Genomic DNA, 17,346 nt, shown 5'->3' on the forward strand with positions numbered 1-17,346 from the left:
TGCAAAAATGCAAGATTTACAAATTAAAATTCTGAATTTGTATTTTTGAGTTTTGAGCATAATTTTACTACTTTTTTTCTTCTGAATTCCAAGTTTATATTAAAAAAAAAAAGTTCTGAATTGCGAGTTAAAAAGTTGTAATTAATAATTTTTTTTAATTTTGTGTTGGAAACAAAATCTCAGAATCGATGCTGAATCATTTCTCGATTCGCGCTTCATCGACTTATTTCCCCAGCCCTGCGTTGACCTGCTGTGATCTGTCTAATGAAGCCTCTCCAGCTTTGGCAGTGTCTTCAGAGTTTGTATAGGTGTTCAGATGTTGGTTTCTCGCTGCAGCACACCATCTTGGTTCTCGCAGAGCTGCTGCGCGGCTTCAGCGTCTGCGTCTGCCTGGGTCTCCGTCTGCTCCTCGCCCTCGCTGTGTTTGTGCGTCTCCTCTTGCTTGCGCTCGCGCTCCAGCAGCCGATAGTTGATGAAGTTGCCGATGAAGAGCCAGATGCTGGAAAGGACGACCACCAACCCACAGCACAGGTACATGTACTTGTAGTTCTTTGTGATGTCCACTAACTTCCCTGCAAATCAATGCCATGTGTTAATTACAAACACATTTACAGATATACATGTAAACATAAAATAAATGTGGTGTTCAGAAAGAGGGAAATACAATTAAAGAAATGTGAAGCACTGACTTTTAGTGTTTTTAAGACTTATGAAGCTCATGGAAGAAACAGATACAGAACCATTGTTACTTTAGCATTATTTATTTTATACATTTTTCAATGAGCTTTTATTTTAATAGTTATCATTTTATTAAAGTTTTCATTAATATTTTATTATATATTCTCCAATATAATTTTAGTTTTTGTTATTTTGTTGCAGTGTTATTTTAATATCCGATACTATTATAGCTATCATCAATATAATATTTTTTTATATATATATAAATGTTTTAATTTGTAGTTTTTAGTTATAGAATTTTTTTTGTAATTTTTATTATTTTTAAAAACAAAATTTAACTTGATGAGAATAAGATGTCGCCTTGGTAACTAGCTGAAATAAAAGTGAATAAAAAGTTTTTAATTTTATTATATTTACATAATAACTCTGATGTGCTTTTGTAATTTGTATTAGATGCAGCACTTTTTAAAATTATTTAGCTTTATCATTTATAGTTTTTTATTTCAAGTTTTAAATCAAATATTCATATTTTAATTATTTTTCTATTTAATATTTATATTTTATTTAAGCAGTACGATGTGCACCGGGCATGTATTCTTATTTCATTTTTAATTTTAGTAATTTTAATTATTTATATTTTTCTTGTGGTCCGATGAGCACAACAAATTTATTTCTTATTACACTTTTAATTATTTTCATTTTAGCCATTTTCAGTATTTTAAATTTTTATGTTTTAAAAATAATATTTTATCTTTTTTTTTTTTTTTACCCGCCAGCGGTGGTCCGATAAGCACCAGACATGTATTTTTATTTCAGTTTTAATTTAAGTCATTCTCAGTATTTTAAATGTTTATGTTTTACACTTAATATTAATATTTATATTCAAGTTTTATCTTATTTTATCACCTGCCAGCGGCGGCCCGATGAGCACCGGACAGCACTCCACGATGGTGGTGAGCCCCACGGCGCTGGAGAAGCGCTGCGCTCCCACCAGGTCCATCAGCGTCTCGAAAAGGACGGCGCTCACCATCCCGAAGGCGAAGCCGAAGAAGACGGAGTACACCACCATCCCGGTGTAGCTCTCCACCAGCGGACACAGCAGGTGACACACGCCGTTATACAGCACGGCCAAGCTGAAGAAGTACTGGATCCGCGGACGGACCCAGCGTGAGTTGGCCAGCAGGCCCATAGACGGCCGAGCGAACATGTCCACGAAAGCCAGGATGGACAGCAGGAAGGCCGCTTGATACTCGTCCACGCCGTTGTCTTTCGCATACGATGAGAGGAACACAATCGGTGCGAAGAAGCCCAAGAACATGATGACGTTTCCCGACAGGTAGATGAGGAACCCGCGGTGTTTGAAGAGCGACAGATCCAGATACTTATTGACCGTCTGCCAGGCCGTGGTCTTCTCCGTCAGGGGACCTATTGTGCAAAAAACACAGTTATAATCATCTCGGTTCTGCACGCAACATATTTCATAGTATTCTAAGTGGTGATAAAGACACTGCATTACTGCATACTTTATAATAATGAAAATTATAATTATAAGGACTCTGATAAATCATGTATCGCCGTAGTCCTGTGTTTTATTAGTCACGCTGAATCATTGAAAGCTGTTAAATCTTCTGTTTATTCAGCTACAGCGATAGGGATTTCCTGGGTTAGCGTTAGCTCATTTGCATTTAAAGGGACAAGCACAAAAAAACGGCCTAAAAGTTGCACATTTAACAAGCTATAAAAAATTATCTGTGGGGTATTTTGAGTTAAAACTTCATAGACACACTCTGGGGACACGAGAGAGTTATTTTACATCTTGTAAAAAGGGTCACCTTTAACCATGGGCGGTTTCGCCTCCAGCGCTCCAGCTGGGTTCGGCGGGGCCTTCAGGGGCCTCATGAGCGCTCCGGCCACGCAGCAGTTGAGCAGGAGCGCTCCGAGGATCCGGAAGCTTCCCCTCCATCCGTACTCATTGATCAGATACTGGTTGAGCGGCGCTAGCGTGCTGAGGAACACGGGACTGCCAGCCATGGCGAAGCCGTTAGCGATGGGACGCTTCTTGTAGAAATACTTCCCGATCATCGTAAGCGCCGGCTGGAGGTTGAAGGCCAGACCGAAGCCTGTGAGAGGAAATGAGATGGCAGAGGGCATTGTGGGATACTGGCTGACTTCTGAATCAATTGAGTTATAACCCCAAAAAATGGTAGCATTCATCCATATGCATACATCCAATGGTATATTATTCTGACCCCGATTGGCTTCCATACAAATCGCCAAAAATCTAGATTTTATTTTATAATGTAAAACTTCTATTGTAGCTTCTATTGTAGTAAAAAAAAACAAATTTTTAATATGTTGTTTTGAAAATTAGATCCTCCATTTGTGTTATTCTGACCCTGATTGGTTTCCGTAGAAATCACCAAAAATCAACTCTACGAAAAAACACTAAAGATGGTTATTTTTTTTAAGTGTAATATTTTATTGTAGCTTGTTGGAGACAAAAAATATGCAAAATATGTTGTGTTGAAAATTACTTCCTCCATTTGTGTTATTTTGACCCTGGTTGGTTTCCATATAAAAAAAAAAAAGAAAGAAAAAAAAAGAGAAATAAACGGAGCAATTCCAATAGGGTCCTCGCACTGCAGCGCTCGGGCCCTAATTATGAAATCCTAATTTATTGTAAATTATTATAGATATATGAACAATAATGAACTCTTATTGTGTAAGCCATTTGTTTTTGACGTCATTTAGACTCCGATTGGTCTCTATACAAATCGCCAAAAATGAACTCTACGATAAACACTAAAGATGATTCTTTTTAATGTAAAAAATCTATAAAATATTAGAAATTCTGAACTCCTGTTGTGTCGAAAGTAATGGTACACCGTTTGTTTTGGGCGTCACACTGGCTTCCGTTAAATTTGGCAAAATAAACATTGAAGTTTACATAAAACCTCTATTGTCGCATGTAAGAGATATAAAATATGAGCACTGATGTCACAACTGGTGGCTCAGTGTTCATTGGTCTATATGCTAAGGTTAATGGTTTCTCATGTTGACATAAAAGTCTGTATTTTTTTTGTATTTTTGCAAAGGTCCTGTACTAAGGTGCTAAGAATATTGTGAGAAGAAACCCAATATACCTATAACATGCATTTTGCATAATGACATCACTAAACAGCTGCCATTTCTTAATTCTCGATTAAAAAAAAAAAATCTGCAAATGCAAATATTTTTTTTCATACTCTGCTTTCTTTTTTCCATACTTTTCCAAACCGAGTAAGAACCCTGTATGAGTCACATTCATGATCCAAAATTGTAAGAAGAGCTCAAGCATTTCAAGCCGTTTGGAAACTGATTGTGAGTTACTGTAAACGCTCACCTCCGATGACGCCGATGCAGATGTAGAGCTGCACGACGCTGTTGCAGAACGAGGAGCTGATCATCCCGATGGCGCACAGAAATCCTCCCAAAATCATGATGGGACGACAACCGTAGGTGTTCACCAGAATACTGCTGATGGGACCTGAAACACAGAACAGCAGCGGAAACCCAGTGAAAAAACACAATCAGCTCCCTTCTGATCAGCCAGGGCTATTAACATTAATTAAACCATAACATTCTTTTATTACAAATAAAATACAGTTATTTTACTCACTAACTTAAATATTGAGCTAGTTGCCATTTAGCTGAACTTGATGTACAGCAATAACTAGTCAAGCTATCAATCACATTTAAAATAAAAGTTTTTGTTTACATAATATATGTGCGTAAATGTGAATACAAACACATGCATGTATATATTCATTAAAAATATTTTGTTTATGTCAAATATATTTATATATAATATAAAATATAAGAATGCATGTAAATATTTTTCAACAATTTAATTTATAAATATACACAGTACACACATATACTGTCAGGGTTTTGTTCTGATACTCTGTTTGTCTTGGGTTTTTGCTTCTTGTCTCTGTCTTGTGTCAGCACATGGCCTAGTTAATTGTTTTCTTGGCCATGTGCTTCCTTAGCCTCTCCTCGTTTCCTCTTTACCACACCCTCTTGTTAACCTTGTTTGTCTAATTGTGCTCACCTGTCCCTCGTGTGTTTTCCTCCCTATTTATAGTGCCCTATGGTCTTTGTCAGTTTGTGGTCATTTAGTGTCATTCAGTTAGTGTGTTGGTTTAAGTTGGTAATTATGCTCCTGTGGAGCTTCGTCCTGTCTTATCTCTTTGTGTTCGAGTTCCTGACCTGTTTCTGTGAGTCTTGGCAATGGTTCTACCTGCCTGGCACTTGGTCTGCTTCCGAGTTGGCTGCTCTATGGTGTCTTGTTTGGTCTTCTCCATCAGCCTGGTTTTGCCAACCCTTCTGCTGCTGTAGTATTCTGCCAGTTGATGTCTAAAGCTGTTCCAGTGGCCTTCCCTAACTGTCTCCGTTTACTGTGTTCCTGTTGTAGTATCACTTGTGCACTTCACAACCCTATTGTATCAGTGCGTTCTATCAATAAACCCTTGTTACTCACACTGCAATTGGGTCCTCCTTCCAGATCCCTGACATATATTATGTAAACAAACTATTTTGGAAGCAATTAATTGTTTTACAGTACTAACAATAAATAAAGCTGAATATACTTTAAACTAAAATTGGAGAAACCTAACAAAAATAAAAGTAATTAAAATATTTTTTTAAAATTATATCGCTATGATACCAAAATAGCAATGTGATTTTATTATCACTTTTTTTTGTTAAATTCCTGGTTTAAGCAGGGAAAATGTTTTTAAAATGTAAGTAATTGGAATGTTTTTTTTTTCAGTTTTAGTTAATTTAGTACATAAAGTTAAACTGAACTAAAATTTGAAATGTTTCCTTGGCAACTAGCTGAAATTTTAAAAAGTTAATTTTGTAAAATATTGTATGTAATTATTATTATTTTTTTAACTATAATAGCCCTGGATCAATGCAAACACTCACTGCTAATAGATTAAACATCCTAATCAGGAAGCACAAAAGTCAAGACTATTTCGGTAGTTGTTTTTTTTAGCATCATAAGCTTTCAGATGTTGTTCTGTCAAAGATCGGTGTTGTAGATCATCAGGTATTTGTTTGTGGTTAAAATCAGGTCAGACAGGCACTTCATTTAGCTCATAAAGTGCCTCGGGCTTCTGAGCTGCAGGGCAGATCTCATTAACATGCAGTCACTCAGGCTTCCCATGATCCTTAGCGTGAAAACACACAGTGTCTCAGCCCTGAACTGAAGCACTGCAGACAGACAGATCTGATACTGAGTGTGTGTGTGTGTGTGTGTGCATGTGTCTGTGTGTGTGTGTGTGTGTGTGTGAGTGTGTGTGAGTGTGTGTGTGTGTGTGTGTGTGCTATGAAAACTGTGATACATTAGATTTTTCAGGATTCACAGATGCATAGAAAGTTAAAAAAGAAAAACATTTATTGGAAACAAAAATCTTTGGGAACATTATAAATGTCTGTACTGTCACTTTTAATGAATAAAAGTAATAATTTCTTGAAAAATGCAAATACAAAAATGTGTGTGGTGTAGGTTACAGGACTGAACTGAAATCTTCTGTCCTCTATAATACAGCTCAAGTTCACTGGCCTTCCACACACACACACACACACACGCACTCATGTGTCTCGAGGGTAAAGTGGATTAGATTCATTGATCTTGAGCAGAGAGTGTTTTGAGAGCAACATGAGAGAAACAACGTTCTCTCAGACGGAACGTCTTACTTCAAGTCTTATAATGCAGATGCATCATGGGAGTTTTGCTTCCACTAATGATGTCCAGTGCTAAATGAGAAGCACAGCTGAGTGTGTGTGTGTGTGTGTGTACTCCAGCATGTTAAGGTCAGATCTACATGTTCATGATAAATCATGCTGATTTAATTTAGGAGAGAGCTGTGTGACGTGTGACACTGGGCAGTTTGTTCTGGACGTGTGTTAATTTAATTAATCCACTAATGAATTTCATTCGACTTTGATTGAAATGGTTTCTGAGTCAATCAACTACAACGTGTTGACATGACCTTTATGTGATGCCAAAACAGGTTAATCCTTTACAAAACCCAATGCCATTTGATAAAAAAATACAGTAAAAATTTTGAAATATTATTACTATTTAAAACAGCTGTTTTCAATGTGAATCTCTGTTAAACTGTAATTGATTTCTGTGATCAAAAGTTGAATTTTCAGCATCACTATATCACATGATCTTCAGATCTAAAATACTGATTTGCTGCTCAAGAAACATTTCTGATTATAATCAGTGTTGAGGAAACTAATTTTTCAGGATTCACAGATGAATAGAAGTTGAAATGTCTGGCACTTGCTATAACTATTGGATAACTATTAATTTCTTTTAAAAAGACTTTGTTAACGTTTTACCTCCTGCATACATGACGGCCAGCATGATGGAGGAGATCCAGGCCACCTCGCTGTACGAGGCGTTGAAGATCCTCTGGATGTCTTTGAAGAACACGGTGGTGGCCTTTGGGAAGGCGTAAGAGAACCCGATGGAGATGAAGGCCCCGCCCACCACAGCCCAGCCCCACCCACCATCTGGAGGCGGCACTGCTGGGGGTCCGACAGGTGGAGGCATCGTGAGCCCTGGATATCACTGCAGGAGACACGGAGACCAGATCACACTATATTACAACTGTGACATTCAACCAATGATGTGAGAGTGGGGGGCGGGACAATCTGTCCGACTGACCAATGAGAGACCAGAGCGAGTGTTCTGGAAACCTGTCTGATAACAGGTGTTGTATTATTTTTTTACTGGAACCCTGCAGAAATAACACCGGCTTCTGTTTTTAGTCTCTGGTGGGTGGAGAGAGAGAACAGATATAGCAGCTCTGGGTGGACCGAGCCGTCTGGAAATGAGCGTTAATTAAAACCAAACAGACATAAAAGAGAGAGTCAAAATAGATGCTTTTCACGCCTTTTGTTTCATCATAAACAGACTCTGGCAAATAATACAGAACCAGCTGCACTAAAATGGACATTTATTTGTAGTATGATGTTAGTTACATTTTGAAAGAATCATGTTTTTCAGATTTTCTTTATAATATATATATGTATAAGTTTATCTGTATACATGCCAAAAAAGATAAAAAGTAATTTGCGATTACCTTTTTTTATTTTATGGTGGGGAAAAAAGCAAACTTTAAACCCTGAACTGCAAGAAAATAAAGACAGAATTATGAGATATAAACTCAAAAATGAACAAACGGTGAGACAAAAGTTTCAATTACCTTTTCATTTTTTAATCCCATGCCGGAAACAATCTTCAATAACATCTAGACTCAGTTTCAGTTAAAGGTGTGCTGTGTCTTTTTAACAGCTTCATAATACACTTTCGGAATTATTTGCATACTGAATTGTGATTGGTCCGCCCTTCCTTTCATATATTTCATCATTTCATGAACACACAACCAAAGCTGAACTCTGATTGAGATCACGCAGTGTGTGAGATTTAGGAGATTAAAAGTCGCCCAGGATCAAAGACAACACAAGTCATCGCCACGGCAACAGTGTTTACAGCTGTCAGTCACTGGCTAATGAAGCCCCGCCTCCTGCTGCATGAGTTCATGGAAACGTGGGCGGAGCTACACATGTAACTAAGTCATTGTTTACAAACCAAACAAAACTCAAGCGATCCCTATCATGTGATATTTCAGTTCTGAACCCAAACGTGTCAGAAACACACACACACACACACACACACACACAGTGCTCATGTGATATTAACACCCCAGAACTAAAGCCCTGTGTTAGATAAGCTTTTGTTTTTAGCTGCGCTCTTCAAATCCAAATAACCTTCCTGCAAAGTTATTGTGACTGATATGATATCACTGCATGCTGACATCAGTTATTTAACTTATATTTCAAAGTACCAGACAATGGGCCTCATTTATCAGTCTAACGAAACACACATTAGACTACAGCTGCATTCATTATAAACTGCATACAAGTGTCAAGGAAAACTGAAACTGCACTGGGCTCATACCACAAGAATCTTTCCATTGTTGCCATATTTGTAACAATTGTTTGCATAACTATTATTCATTATGTAGCCTAAACATGGCTTTCTACTTCACTCGTGTTCTAATAACATGTGCAAAAATGTTTGTTTGGGCGCTGCACGCTGATTTTACAGCGGAGCTTTTCAAATAAACTGTGTAACTTATGTTTGGTTGAATGCATTTTAGTTTAATGATGAATGGCTGAAATGCCAGGCAACGCTCAAACTAATGTTTGTGTGTGCGATCAGATGGATTTAATCAAATAAAGACAGAAAGAAAACAAATAAAATGCATTGAGTGACACAAAAATGAGCGTAGCCTATACTTGTGCCGCGGTGGAGGGGGTTTCCTTTTGTTAATCTGTTTGATCCTATTTATTTTATTGCGTTTATAGACTTATTTCTTTTATCTCTGCAGCAAACACATGCCAGAACAAAACTCATCTACAGTCGTGTAGGAGATAACAAATCTGACTTTTTTTCTTTTCTTTTTTTTTCATTCTGAGAAATGTCAATATAAACTCAAAAGTTAAAATTGAGGGATTAAATCACTTTTTATTTCCTTTTCCATGGCAGAAAAAAATGTAAGATTTAACCTAAATTCGGAGAAAAAGTTAAAACTGTGAGATTTATACTTAAAATTCTAAGGAAAAAAAGCTTAAATTGTGAATTTAAACATTATTCTGTGAAAAAAAGTTTTAATTGTGAGATTTAAACTTAAAATGCTGAGAAAAAAAAGTTAATTGCAAAATATAAACTTAGAAAAAAGTCAGAATTACAATTTTATATCTCACAATTATTATTTATTTCTCAGTCACAAGTGTTAGACTTTTTTTAATTGTTTTATTCTGTGGTGTAAACAGGCTTTCATCGTAAAGTCCTTTTCTCAATGTCAAAACTATATTTTTCTCAAATTATTATTATTTTTTTTTACGTACAATAAATGACTTGTTTTAATATTTTGTTATATAACGAATGGCATTTGTTCAGCCTCTCATTGGTGCTCCAATTATTAACCAATCACACGTCTTGTTTACAGTGGTGATTCATCGGATCCAATCAGAAGCTGAGTCGAGTAGACTACTATAGCAGCGATGTGATTGGCTGATGGCAGAGACTTGCGCTGACTGAACAAGACACAGTAAGACATTACGAGAGCTTTGAGGTCTCTGTTCTCCTTCAGCTTGAAGGTCGCAGTGTGTTTGAAGCGTGAGTGCAGCCTCATGAATATTTAATGAGATGGCCTTCCTCATCTTTAGGCCATAATTTCTCTACAGTTGTACAGTGTCTAAAGCACTATTCAGACACAGTCATATCCCATGCAGTGTGAAAATGTCGACTGTGTGTATCAGGCTGTTTTCAAGGCCTCCATCTGTCCTGGTTTGATATTTCCAAACTCACAGATTGTACCGAGGACATTCATGATCACGTGAAACCGCTGGAAAACTCCCTGAATACAGTTCACGCCTTAAACACTTAAAAGGTTTCTTCACTTTACGGCTATTACCTCTTCACAGTGTGACCCAGCTAGTAAAACCTGTATTCTTTCTTATTACATTTCTGAAACATTTTTTATGTTTCTATTTAAATTTTATTTGAAGTTTTTGTAATTTTGTTGTGTTGGTGGAATTTTTAGTAGTTTTTATTGCATGTATCTCTATATAGTTTAGATTAACGTATAATTAATTTTGTACATCAGTTTAAACTACATTAAAATGAGAACTGTTGCCTTGGCAACTAGCTGAAATAAAAACAAATGTTACTTCAAATTTTAGTTTCAGTTACTTACAAAATTTTTTTTTTTGAAATGTTCCATTTTCTAAATGTTCTACAAACGTTTTTTCTTGGTTACAAAAATGTTGCGGGAACATTGCATGTGATAATTTTGAAACATTACGGGAACGTTATTGTTCAGTGTCCACTGAACGTTCTGAAACAGAAGTTACATTTAAAAAAAAAACGTTACAAATGTTACTAAAGACTCGATTTGACTTTGAATGAACATTCTATTAATGTTACAGGAAGAACATTTGTTACAAGAATGTTCTGAGAACACGCCCTGTTATCTGGGAAACTCAATTATGTGTTTGTCTTTTAAATAAGATAAATGTGTATAATATAAAAACCATAGACGAGAAGCTGATCTTTCTTCTATGACTTGATACAACAGTGTAGAAATGTTGTAAACATTACTGGAACACCGTTTCACTTTTGCAATTTCAAAACATCACATTTAATTGGATGTGTTAGTGGCATTTCTCAAACGTGCTAGTCAAGTGAAAATAGTTCTTAAGCAGATTTCGTTCATTGTAGGTAAAAGGTCAGACCCAGCGCCGGTGAAAGTAACTCCAGCTGTGAACTAACTCGATTCATGCCTCTGATCTCCAACAATATTTATTCATCAGAGCGTTGATTTAACATCAGCTGAACATTTGCTGTTTAAAGCAGGTTTGAATGAGAGGAAAGACCTGCTGTCTATTCCCCTGTGTTTGAAGCCCAAGAAACCTGAAGTGCAAAAACAAGATAAGAGTTTCCCACCCAAAGAAAGACAGAGAAACAATAACGTCAGAGAGAGAGAGAGCTGCGGGAGGCCACCTCTGTTATTTAACTTCACAAACATCTGAGATATCATAACAGAAATGTACATAATTCACACACGTTCACAGACCGGCTTCTCTTTGAAGGAACGAGCAGATACAGAGAGACGCCACTGGAAACTGATCGCCGTCTCGACAATAACTTGCATTAAAAGAGATTTTCCTCTGGTAAAAGCCTCATATCTGATCCTCAGATCTTTCTTGTCGCACACAATCTTATCCAGCTTCATCTCGAGCTTCTGGTGTAAGATCTTTCCTGATTGTGATCAAGTAAAGGTCAGAATAAGGTCAGTGATATCTCCAGATGAACTCTTACTGGACTGAAGCAGCTCAGCTTTACTTGATTCTCCATCAATCATGTTTTAGAGTCTCTTTTGAGGAGCGTTTGTTTCCAGAAGCTTTACTTTCACTGTTCCTCAGCGGAGGAATGATCTTCACAAGCCTCCAGAACATCTAACATCTTCTGAGGAGCCTTGATTTCTTCAGCTCTCCATCACTGTGTTATATGTGCGGATCATTTACATCTCATCTCATTACTGGAGATGTGGAGCACAGACACATATTTAGATCATTAGATGTCAGTATCTGTTATAAAGATCTCACTGATTTACATTACAAGCAACAGAATTTCATCATATAAATATCAGCATGTGCACCAACTTGAGCAGTTTTTTCCTTCATATTCTATTACTAGCCATAAAAGAGCCATGTTTATATTTCAGTTTCAATTTCAGGTTTACAGGGTTCATCGTTTCTGAGACATAATCGTGACCTTTCACCTACGGGTCCTAAATTACCCATGTTTGCTCCTACAGCGCACAAAAACTGCAATCATTCATGCTTAAAGTGAGAAAAATACATATTAATAGCTGGTGTATATTCTCTAATGACCATGTTTTACTGGAAAACAAGTCAGTCACAGACTAATAACAGTGTGATGTGTCAGATGTGTCTGAGACGTCTTTCCTCATGAAAATAATAGCAGTGCACCTTCCTTAAACTCCTGAAGCATGAGCATGTTCAGAGATTAACGAGTGACAAACTCACCTGAAAGCGTTTGTGGAGGCATGCATGCTCGTTTCTGCTCAGTGAAACCTAAATAGCTTCATAAACGATGTACTTGACCAGATGAAGTCCCAAAATATTGAGGATGAGCGTCTCCTGTATTGAACAGCGTGATGTTTGACCCGCGCCAGTCTTAGATTCTTCTTATCAGCACAACACAGAGAAAACTGGAGTTCTGGGGTGGATTGAGATGCACATGCTCAGTGTGTTTCTGTCGGCTAATGTGTCTAGAGGACAAAAAAACGCTGTGAGAACGTTGTGCTAACGTTCTCTCTGAGTTCTGAAAACGTTACTGTTTTCAGTTGTTGTTTTTTGGAATGCTCTAAAAACGTTAAAGGAAAATTCCATTTGATCGTTTTGTATCGTGGAAACGTTACTTTTGAATGTTTTGAAGAAGTAACAGTTACTTTTTATATTAAGGTGTCCTTGTTACAGTGTAATTATACATTTACGTACTGAGTTATATCAATTACTAATAATAAACTACTTAATATATGGCTAGGATTAGGGTTTGGCTTAGTGTTACTTCCATCTATTTGTGCATAATTAATTCGTATTATAATAGTTAGTGCATGTACAACCCGAATTCCGGAAAAGTTGGGACGTTTTTTAAATTTTAATAAAATGAAAACTAAAAGACTTTCAAATCACATGAGCCAATATTTTATTCACAATAGAACATAGATAACATAGCAAATGTTTAAACTGAGAAAGTTTACAATTTTATGCACAAAATGAGCTCATTTCAATTTTGATTTCTGCTACAGGTCTCAAAATAGTTGGGACGGGGCATGTTTACCATGGTGTAGCATCTCCTTTTCTTTTCAAAACAGTTTGAAGACGTCTGGGCATTGAGGCTATGAGTTGCTGGAGTTTTGCTGTTGGAATTTGGTCCCATTCTTGCCTTATATAGATTTCCAGCTGCTGAAGAGTTCGTGGTCGTCTTTGACGTATTTTTCGTTTAATGATGCGCCAAATGTTCTCTATAGGTGAAAGATCTGGACTGCAGGCAGGCCAGGTTAGCACCCGGACTCTTCTACGACGAAGCCATGCTGTTGTTATAGCTGCAGTATGTGGTTTTGCATTGTCCTGCTGAAATAAACAAGGCCTTCCCTGAAATAGACGTTGTTTGGAGGGAAGCATATGTTGCTCTAAAACCTTTATATACCTTTCAGCATTCACAGAGCCTTCCAAAACATGCAAGCTGCCCATACCGTATGCACTTATGCACCTCCATACCATTAGAGATGCTGGCTTTTGAACTGAACGCTGATAACATGCTGGAAGGTCTCCCTCCTCTTTAGCCCGGAGGACACGGCGTCCGTGATTTCCAACAAGAATGTCAAATTTGGACTCGTCTGACCATAAAACACTATTCCACTTTGAAATAGTCCATTTTAAATGAGCCTTGGCCCACAGGACACGACGGCGCTTCTGGACCATGTTCACATATGGCTTCCTTTTTGCATGATAGAGCTTTAGTTGGCATCTGCTGATGGCACGGCGGATTGTGTTTACCGACAGTGGTTTCTGAAAGTATTCCTGGGCCCATTTAGTAATGTCATTGACACAATCATGCCGATGAGTGATGCAGTGTCATCTGAGAGCCCGAAGACCACGGGCATCCAATAAAGGTCTCCGGCCTTGTCCCTTACGCACAGAGATTTCTCCAGTTTCTCTGAATCTTTTGATGATGTTATGCACTGTAGATGATGAGATTTGCAAAGCCTTTGCAATTTGACGTTGAGGAACATTGTTTTTAAAGTTTTCCACAATTGTTTTACGCAGTCTTTCACAGATTGGAGAGCCTCTGCCCATCTTTACTTCTGAGAGACTCTGCTTCTCTAAGACAAAGCTTTTATAGCTAATCATGTTACAGACCTGATATCAATTAACTTAATTAATCACTAGATGTTCTCCCAGCTGAATCTTTTCAAAACTGCTTGCTTTTTTAGCCATTTGTTGCCCCCGTGCCAACTTTTTTGAGACCTGTAGCAGGCATTCAATTTTAAATGAGCTAATTAAGTGGATAAAAGTGTAAAATTTCTCAGTTTAAACATTTGCTACGTTATCTATGTTCTATTGTGAATAAAATATTGGCTCATGTGATTTGAAATTCCTTTAGTTTTCATTTTATAAAAATTTAAAAAACGTCCCAACTTTTCCGGAATTCGGGTTGTAATATGTGTAACAAGGCCACCTTAAAATAAAGTATAAACAAAATCATATGAACATTCAACTAAAAGGTTTCAGGAAAAACTTTTCATAATAATTCACATTTGGAGGACATTACAAAAGACCGGATAACTGTGAATGTTCTGTTGTTAATGTTACTGGAAGAACGTTTGTTTGTATCTTTGTTTCCTAGCTGGGAACCCAGGTATAGATTTAGGTTATAATTTAAAGGCTAAAAAACATTTCTCAAGCACAAATGACATCACAAGAATGTCAGAATGTTTTCTCTTAACATTATATGTGTCCCTGTGTCACAAAGCAGTATATCTGTAGCAATAGACAACAATACATTGTAAGGGTCAAAATTATTAATTTTTCTTTTACGCAAAAATATGTATATCGTAAAACTTCATTTTTGATTAGTAAAATGCATTGCTGAAGACTTAAAAAGGCGATTTTTTTTTTCCAATATTTAGATATTTTGCACCCTCAGATTGTCCTCCTAACAAACTTATCTATTCAGCTTTCAGATGAGGCATAAATCTCAATTTAAAAAAACTGACCCTTATGACTGGTTTTATGGTCCAGGGTCACATATCACTTGCAAGAACATTCCATAAACAGCACTATAAGAATGTTTTCTTACATTTATCAAAAAAAAAACCTAGCGAACGTGGTGAGCTGAGTAATTACAGTGAGTCAGACGCATGAATGATAGTAGAAAACAACACTGTATTAAATGACTGCATCCTGGTATGAAGAGGATGAAGACGCGTGTCATCCGTCACGTGACCGCTGTAATAATGTGCGTCCAGCAGATGAAGTGACCCAGATCAGCCAAACCCGCTTACAGCATCAAAGCCCGGATAAATATAGCAGCGGCTCTCTCCGCGGTTCTGATCCGAGTCTCGGCGCGCGGGATGCTGGGGCGGAGCACCGGATTCAGACCGGATGCAACCAGTCAATACTTACTCATATTCATCACCTCATTTATTTTCTGCGGCATTAACTGCGAATATCTAAATGTGCAATCAGCACTTGATGCACATCATCATTTGGCAGTAGAATGTTGTGATAACGGTACCGTCTCAGCAGCACAAACGTATCATCATCAACATCATCACCATCATCATTTAGAAAAGACTGTTTACCTTCAGGTCCGGTTATCAGTGGCGTCTGTCTCTCTGACCTTCAGTCGCTGCTGCAGAAAGACGCTCCGCACGCGGTTTGAATCCGTCGCTCTGCGGACGGCGGCGGTGACGTCACGCGGGTTTTGGAGGAGGCTTGGCTTATGAATATTAACGATGCGGCGTGACGCGCTGCCAAGAGGACGTCCTCCGATTGGCTAGGAGGCAGGCGTGTCGCCCAGTGAACGCTATGAATATTAATTAGGTTCATATCCGGGAAGGTAACCGTCTGCAATGACAAAAATATACTATTGTTTATTATTCTTGTTTATAATTGTAGACACACAAATTTTTGGTGACGGAGCGCCTCTTCTAAAACTCTTACAGGTTTTTTATTGTCCCAAAAAAAAAAAAAAAAACATCAGCAGGGAGAAATAAAGTCTTCTGCCAAATAACGACACTGAAATCAAAGGCTAAAAACAATTAAATTACACTAATCTTCTTTTACCAGATTGTACAACATAAGACATAGAACATCCGTATATATATATATATATATATATCGTTCATTTGGTCGAATTAAATTACAATATATGGTCTCTGAATCATATAATCCTATTCTCAACATTAAATCACTAATGCCTTTGTAATGCCGAGTCATTTTTTTCACTTGTCCCGTGACTGAAGAAAAAAAAAAAGAATATATATATATATTTATATATATATATATATATATATATATATATATATATTAAATCAATAAATCACTAATGCCTTTTTAATGCCGAGCCATTTTATTCACTTGTCCCGTGACTGAATCAAAAAAAAAAAAAAAAGAATATATATATATATTCCTTTTTTTTCAGTCACGGGACAAGTGAATAAAATGACTCGGCATTACAAATGCATTAGTGATTTAATGTTGAGAACAGGATTATATGATTCAGAGACCATATATTGTAATTTAATTCGACCAAATGAACGATATGGATTATTGATGTGACGAAATTAAGTTATCGACCCGATCTTCCCTTCTCTAACTGAAAGATATGAAAATGTTTTCACCTTTGGTAACTTCATGAATAGTTAATAAGTGTGCAGCCACCTGAGGGCAGTGTGTCACTAAGTTAAACTGCATCTGTGTGTTTTACTGTTATTCCTGTTTCCTGTGTATTCTGTTATATTTTCTCAGCAGTCTGCATCAGATGAATGATTTTATCTGATGGCTGTCTGAAGGAGTGTGTGGTTTATTTCTTATTTATTAGTAATAACATATTAGCAATAACATACAAGCAATCAAGGGCGTAGATTTGGTTTGAACTTTGGGGGGGTTGAACGTTGTATGCTGCCCGTTTTTTTCAAAAAAAATTTTTTTTATGTGTATTGTTATTGGATAATTTATTTCTTCCTATCTATCTATCTATCTATCTATCTATCTGGCAACATGCTTTAACTGATTACAAATTCAACATATACAAATATGAAAGAGACAACATTTAGACATTTATTTTAAGATTTTACATTCCACCTTAATGCATTTTATTTTTTTTAAAGGGAAACACATCTTTAAAACATTAAAGGCATTAATGTATAGCCTAACTTTACAAAGCTGCTGTTTTTCTATACTGTTTCCTATTTTATTTTATTGATTGAATGGCATCTTCTT

General features: G+C 36.9%; 1 protein-coding gene across 3 annotated transcripts; it reads right to left on the reverse strand.

The window, feature by feature from the left end:
* Positions 1-224: 224 nt before the first annotated feature.
* Positions 225-15,846, reverse strand: LOC132105437 (monocarboxylate transporter 2-like). 3 transcript variants are annotated; one of them, XM_059510529.1, is made up of 6 exons: positions 15,705-15,846; positions 7,078-7,309; positions 4,061-4,204; positions 2,511-2,798; positions 1,585-2,103; positions 225-572 (listed from the first exon to the last, which is right to left on the reverse strand). In XM_059510529.1, exons 2-6 carry the CDS (start codon positions 7,289-7,291, stop codon positions 313-315), a joined length of 1,425 nt encoding a protein of 474 aa, XP_059366512.1. In that variant the 5' UTR covers positions 7,292-7,309; positions 15,705-15,846; the 3' UTR covers positions 225-312. The 3 variants fall into 3 exon arrangements, with proteins under 3 accessions (XP_059366512.1, XP_059366514.1, XP_059366513.1); XM_059510531.1 differs by lacking the exon at positions 15,705-15,846 and adding an exon at positions 12,361-12,482; XM_059510530.1 differs by lacking the exon at positions 15,705-15,846 and adding an exon at positions 7,406-7,665.
* Between the last annotated feature and the right edge of the window lie 1,500 nt (positions 15,847-17,346).

The sequence above is a fragment of the Carassius carassius genome, chromosome 26 (genome assembly GCF_963082965.1).
Source record: "Carassius carassius chromosome 26, fCarCar2.1, whole genome shotgun sequence".
NCBI classification, from domain to species: Eukaryota; Metazoa; Chordata; class Actinopteri; order Cypriniformes; family Cyprinidae; genus Carassius; species Carassius carassius.

What these genes read in the sequence shown, in the direction of transcription:
- LOC132105437 (XM_059510529.1), bottom strand. Translation starts at nt 7,291, where the DNA reads ATGCCTCCACCTGTCGGACCCCCAGCAGTGCCGCCTCCAGATGGTGGG. An exon ending in GGCCGTCATGTATGCAGGAG is followed by an intron (nt 4,205 to 7,077) that starts GTAAAACGTTAA and finishes TCTGTGTTTCAG; the next exon opens with GTCCCATCAGCAGTATTCTG. An exon ending in CATCGGGCCGCCGCTGGCAG is followed by an intron (nt 573 to 1,584) that starts GTGATAAAATAA and finishes ATTGATTTGCAG; the next exon opens with GGAAGTTAGTGGACATCACA.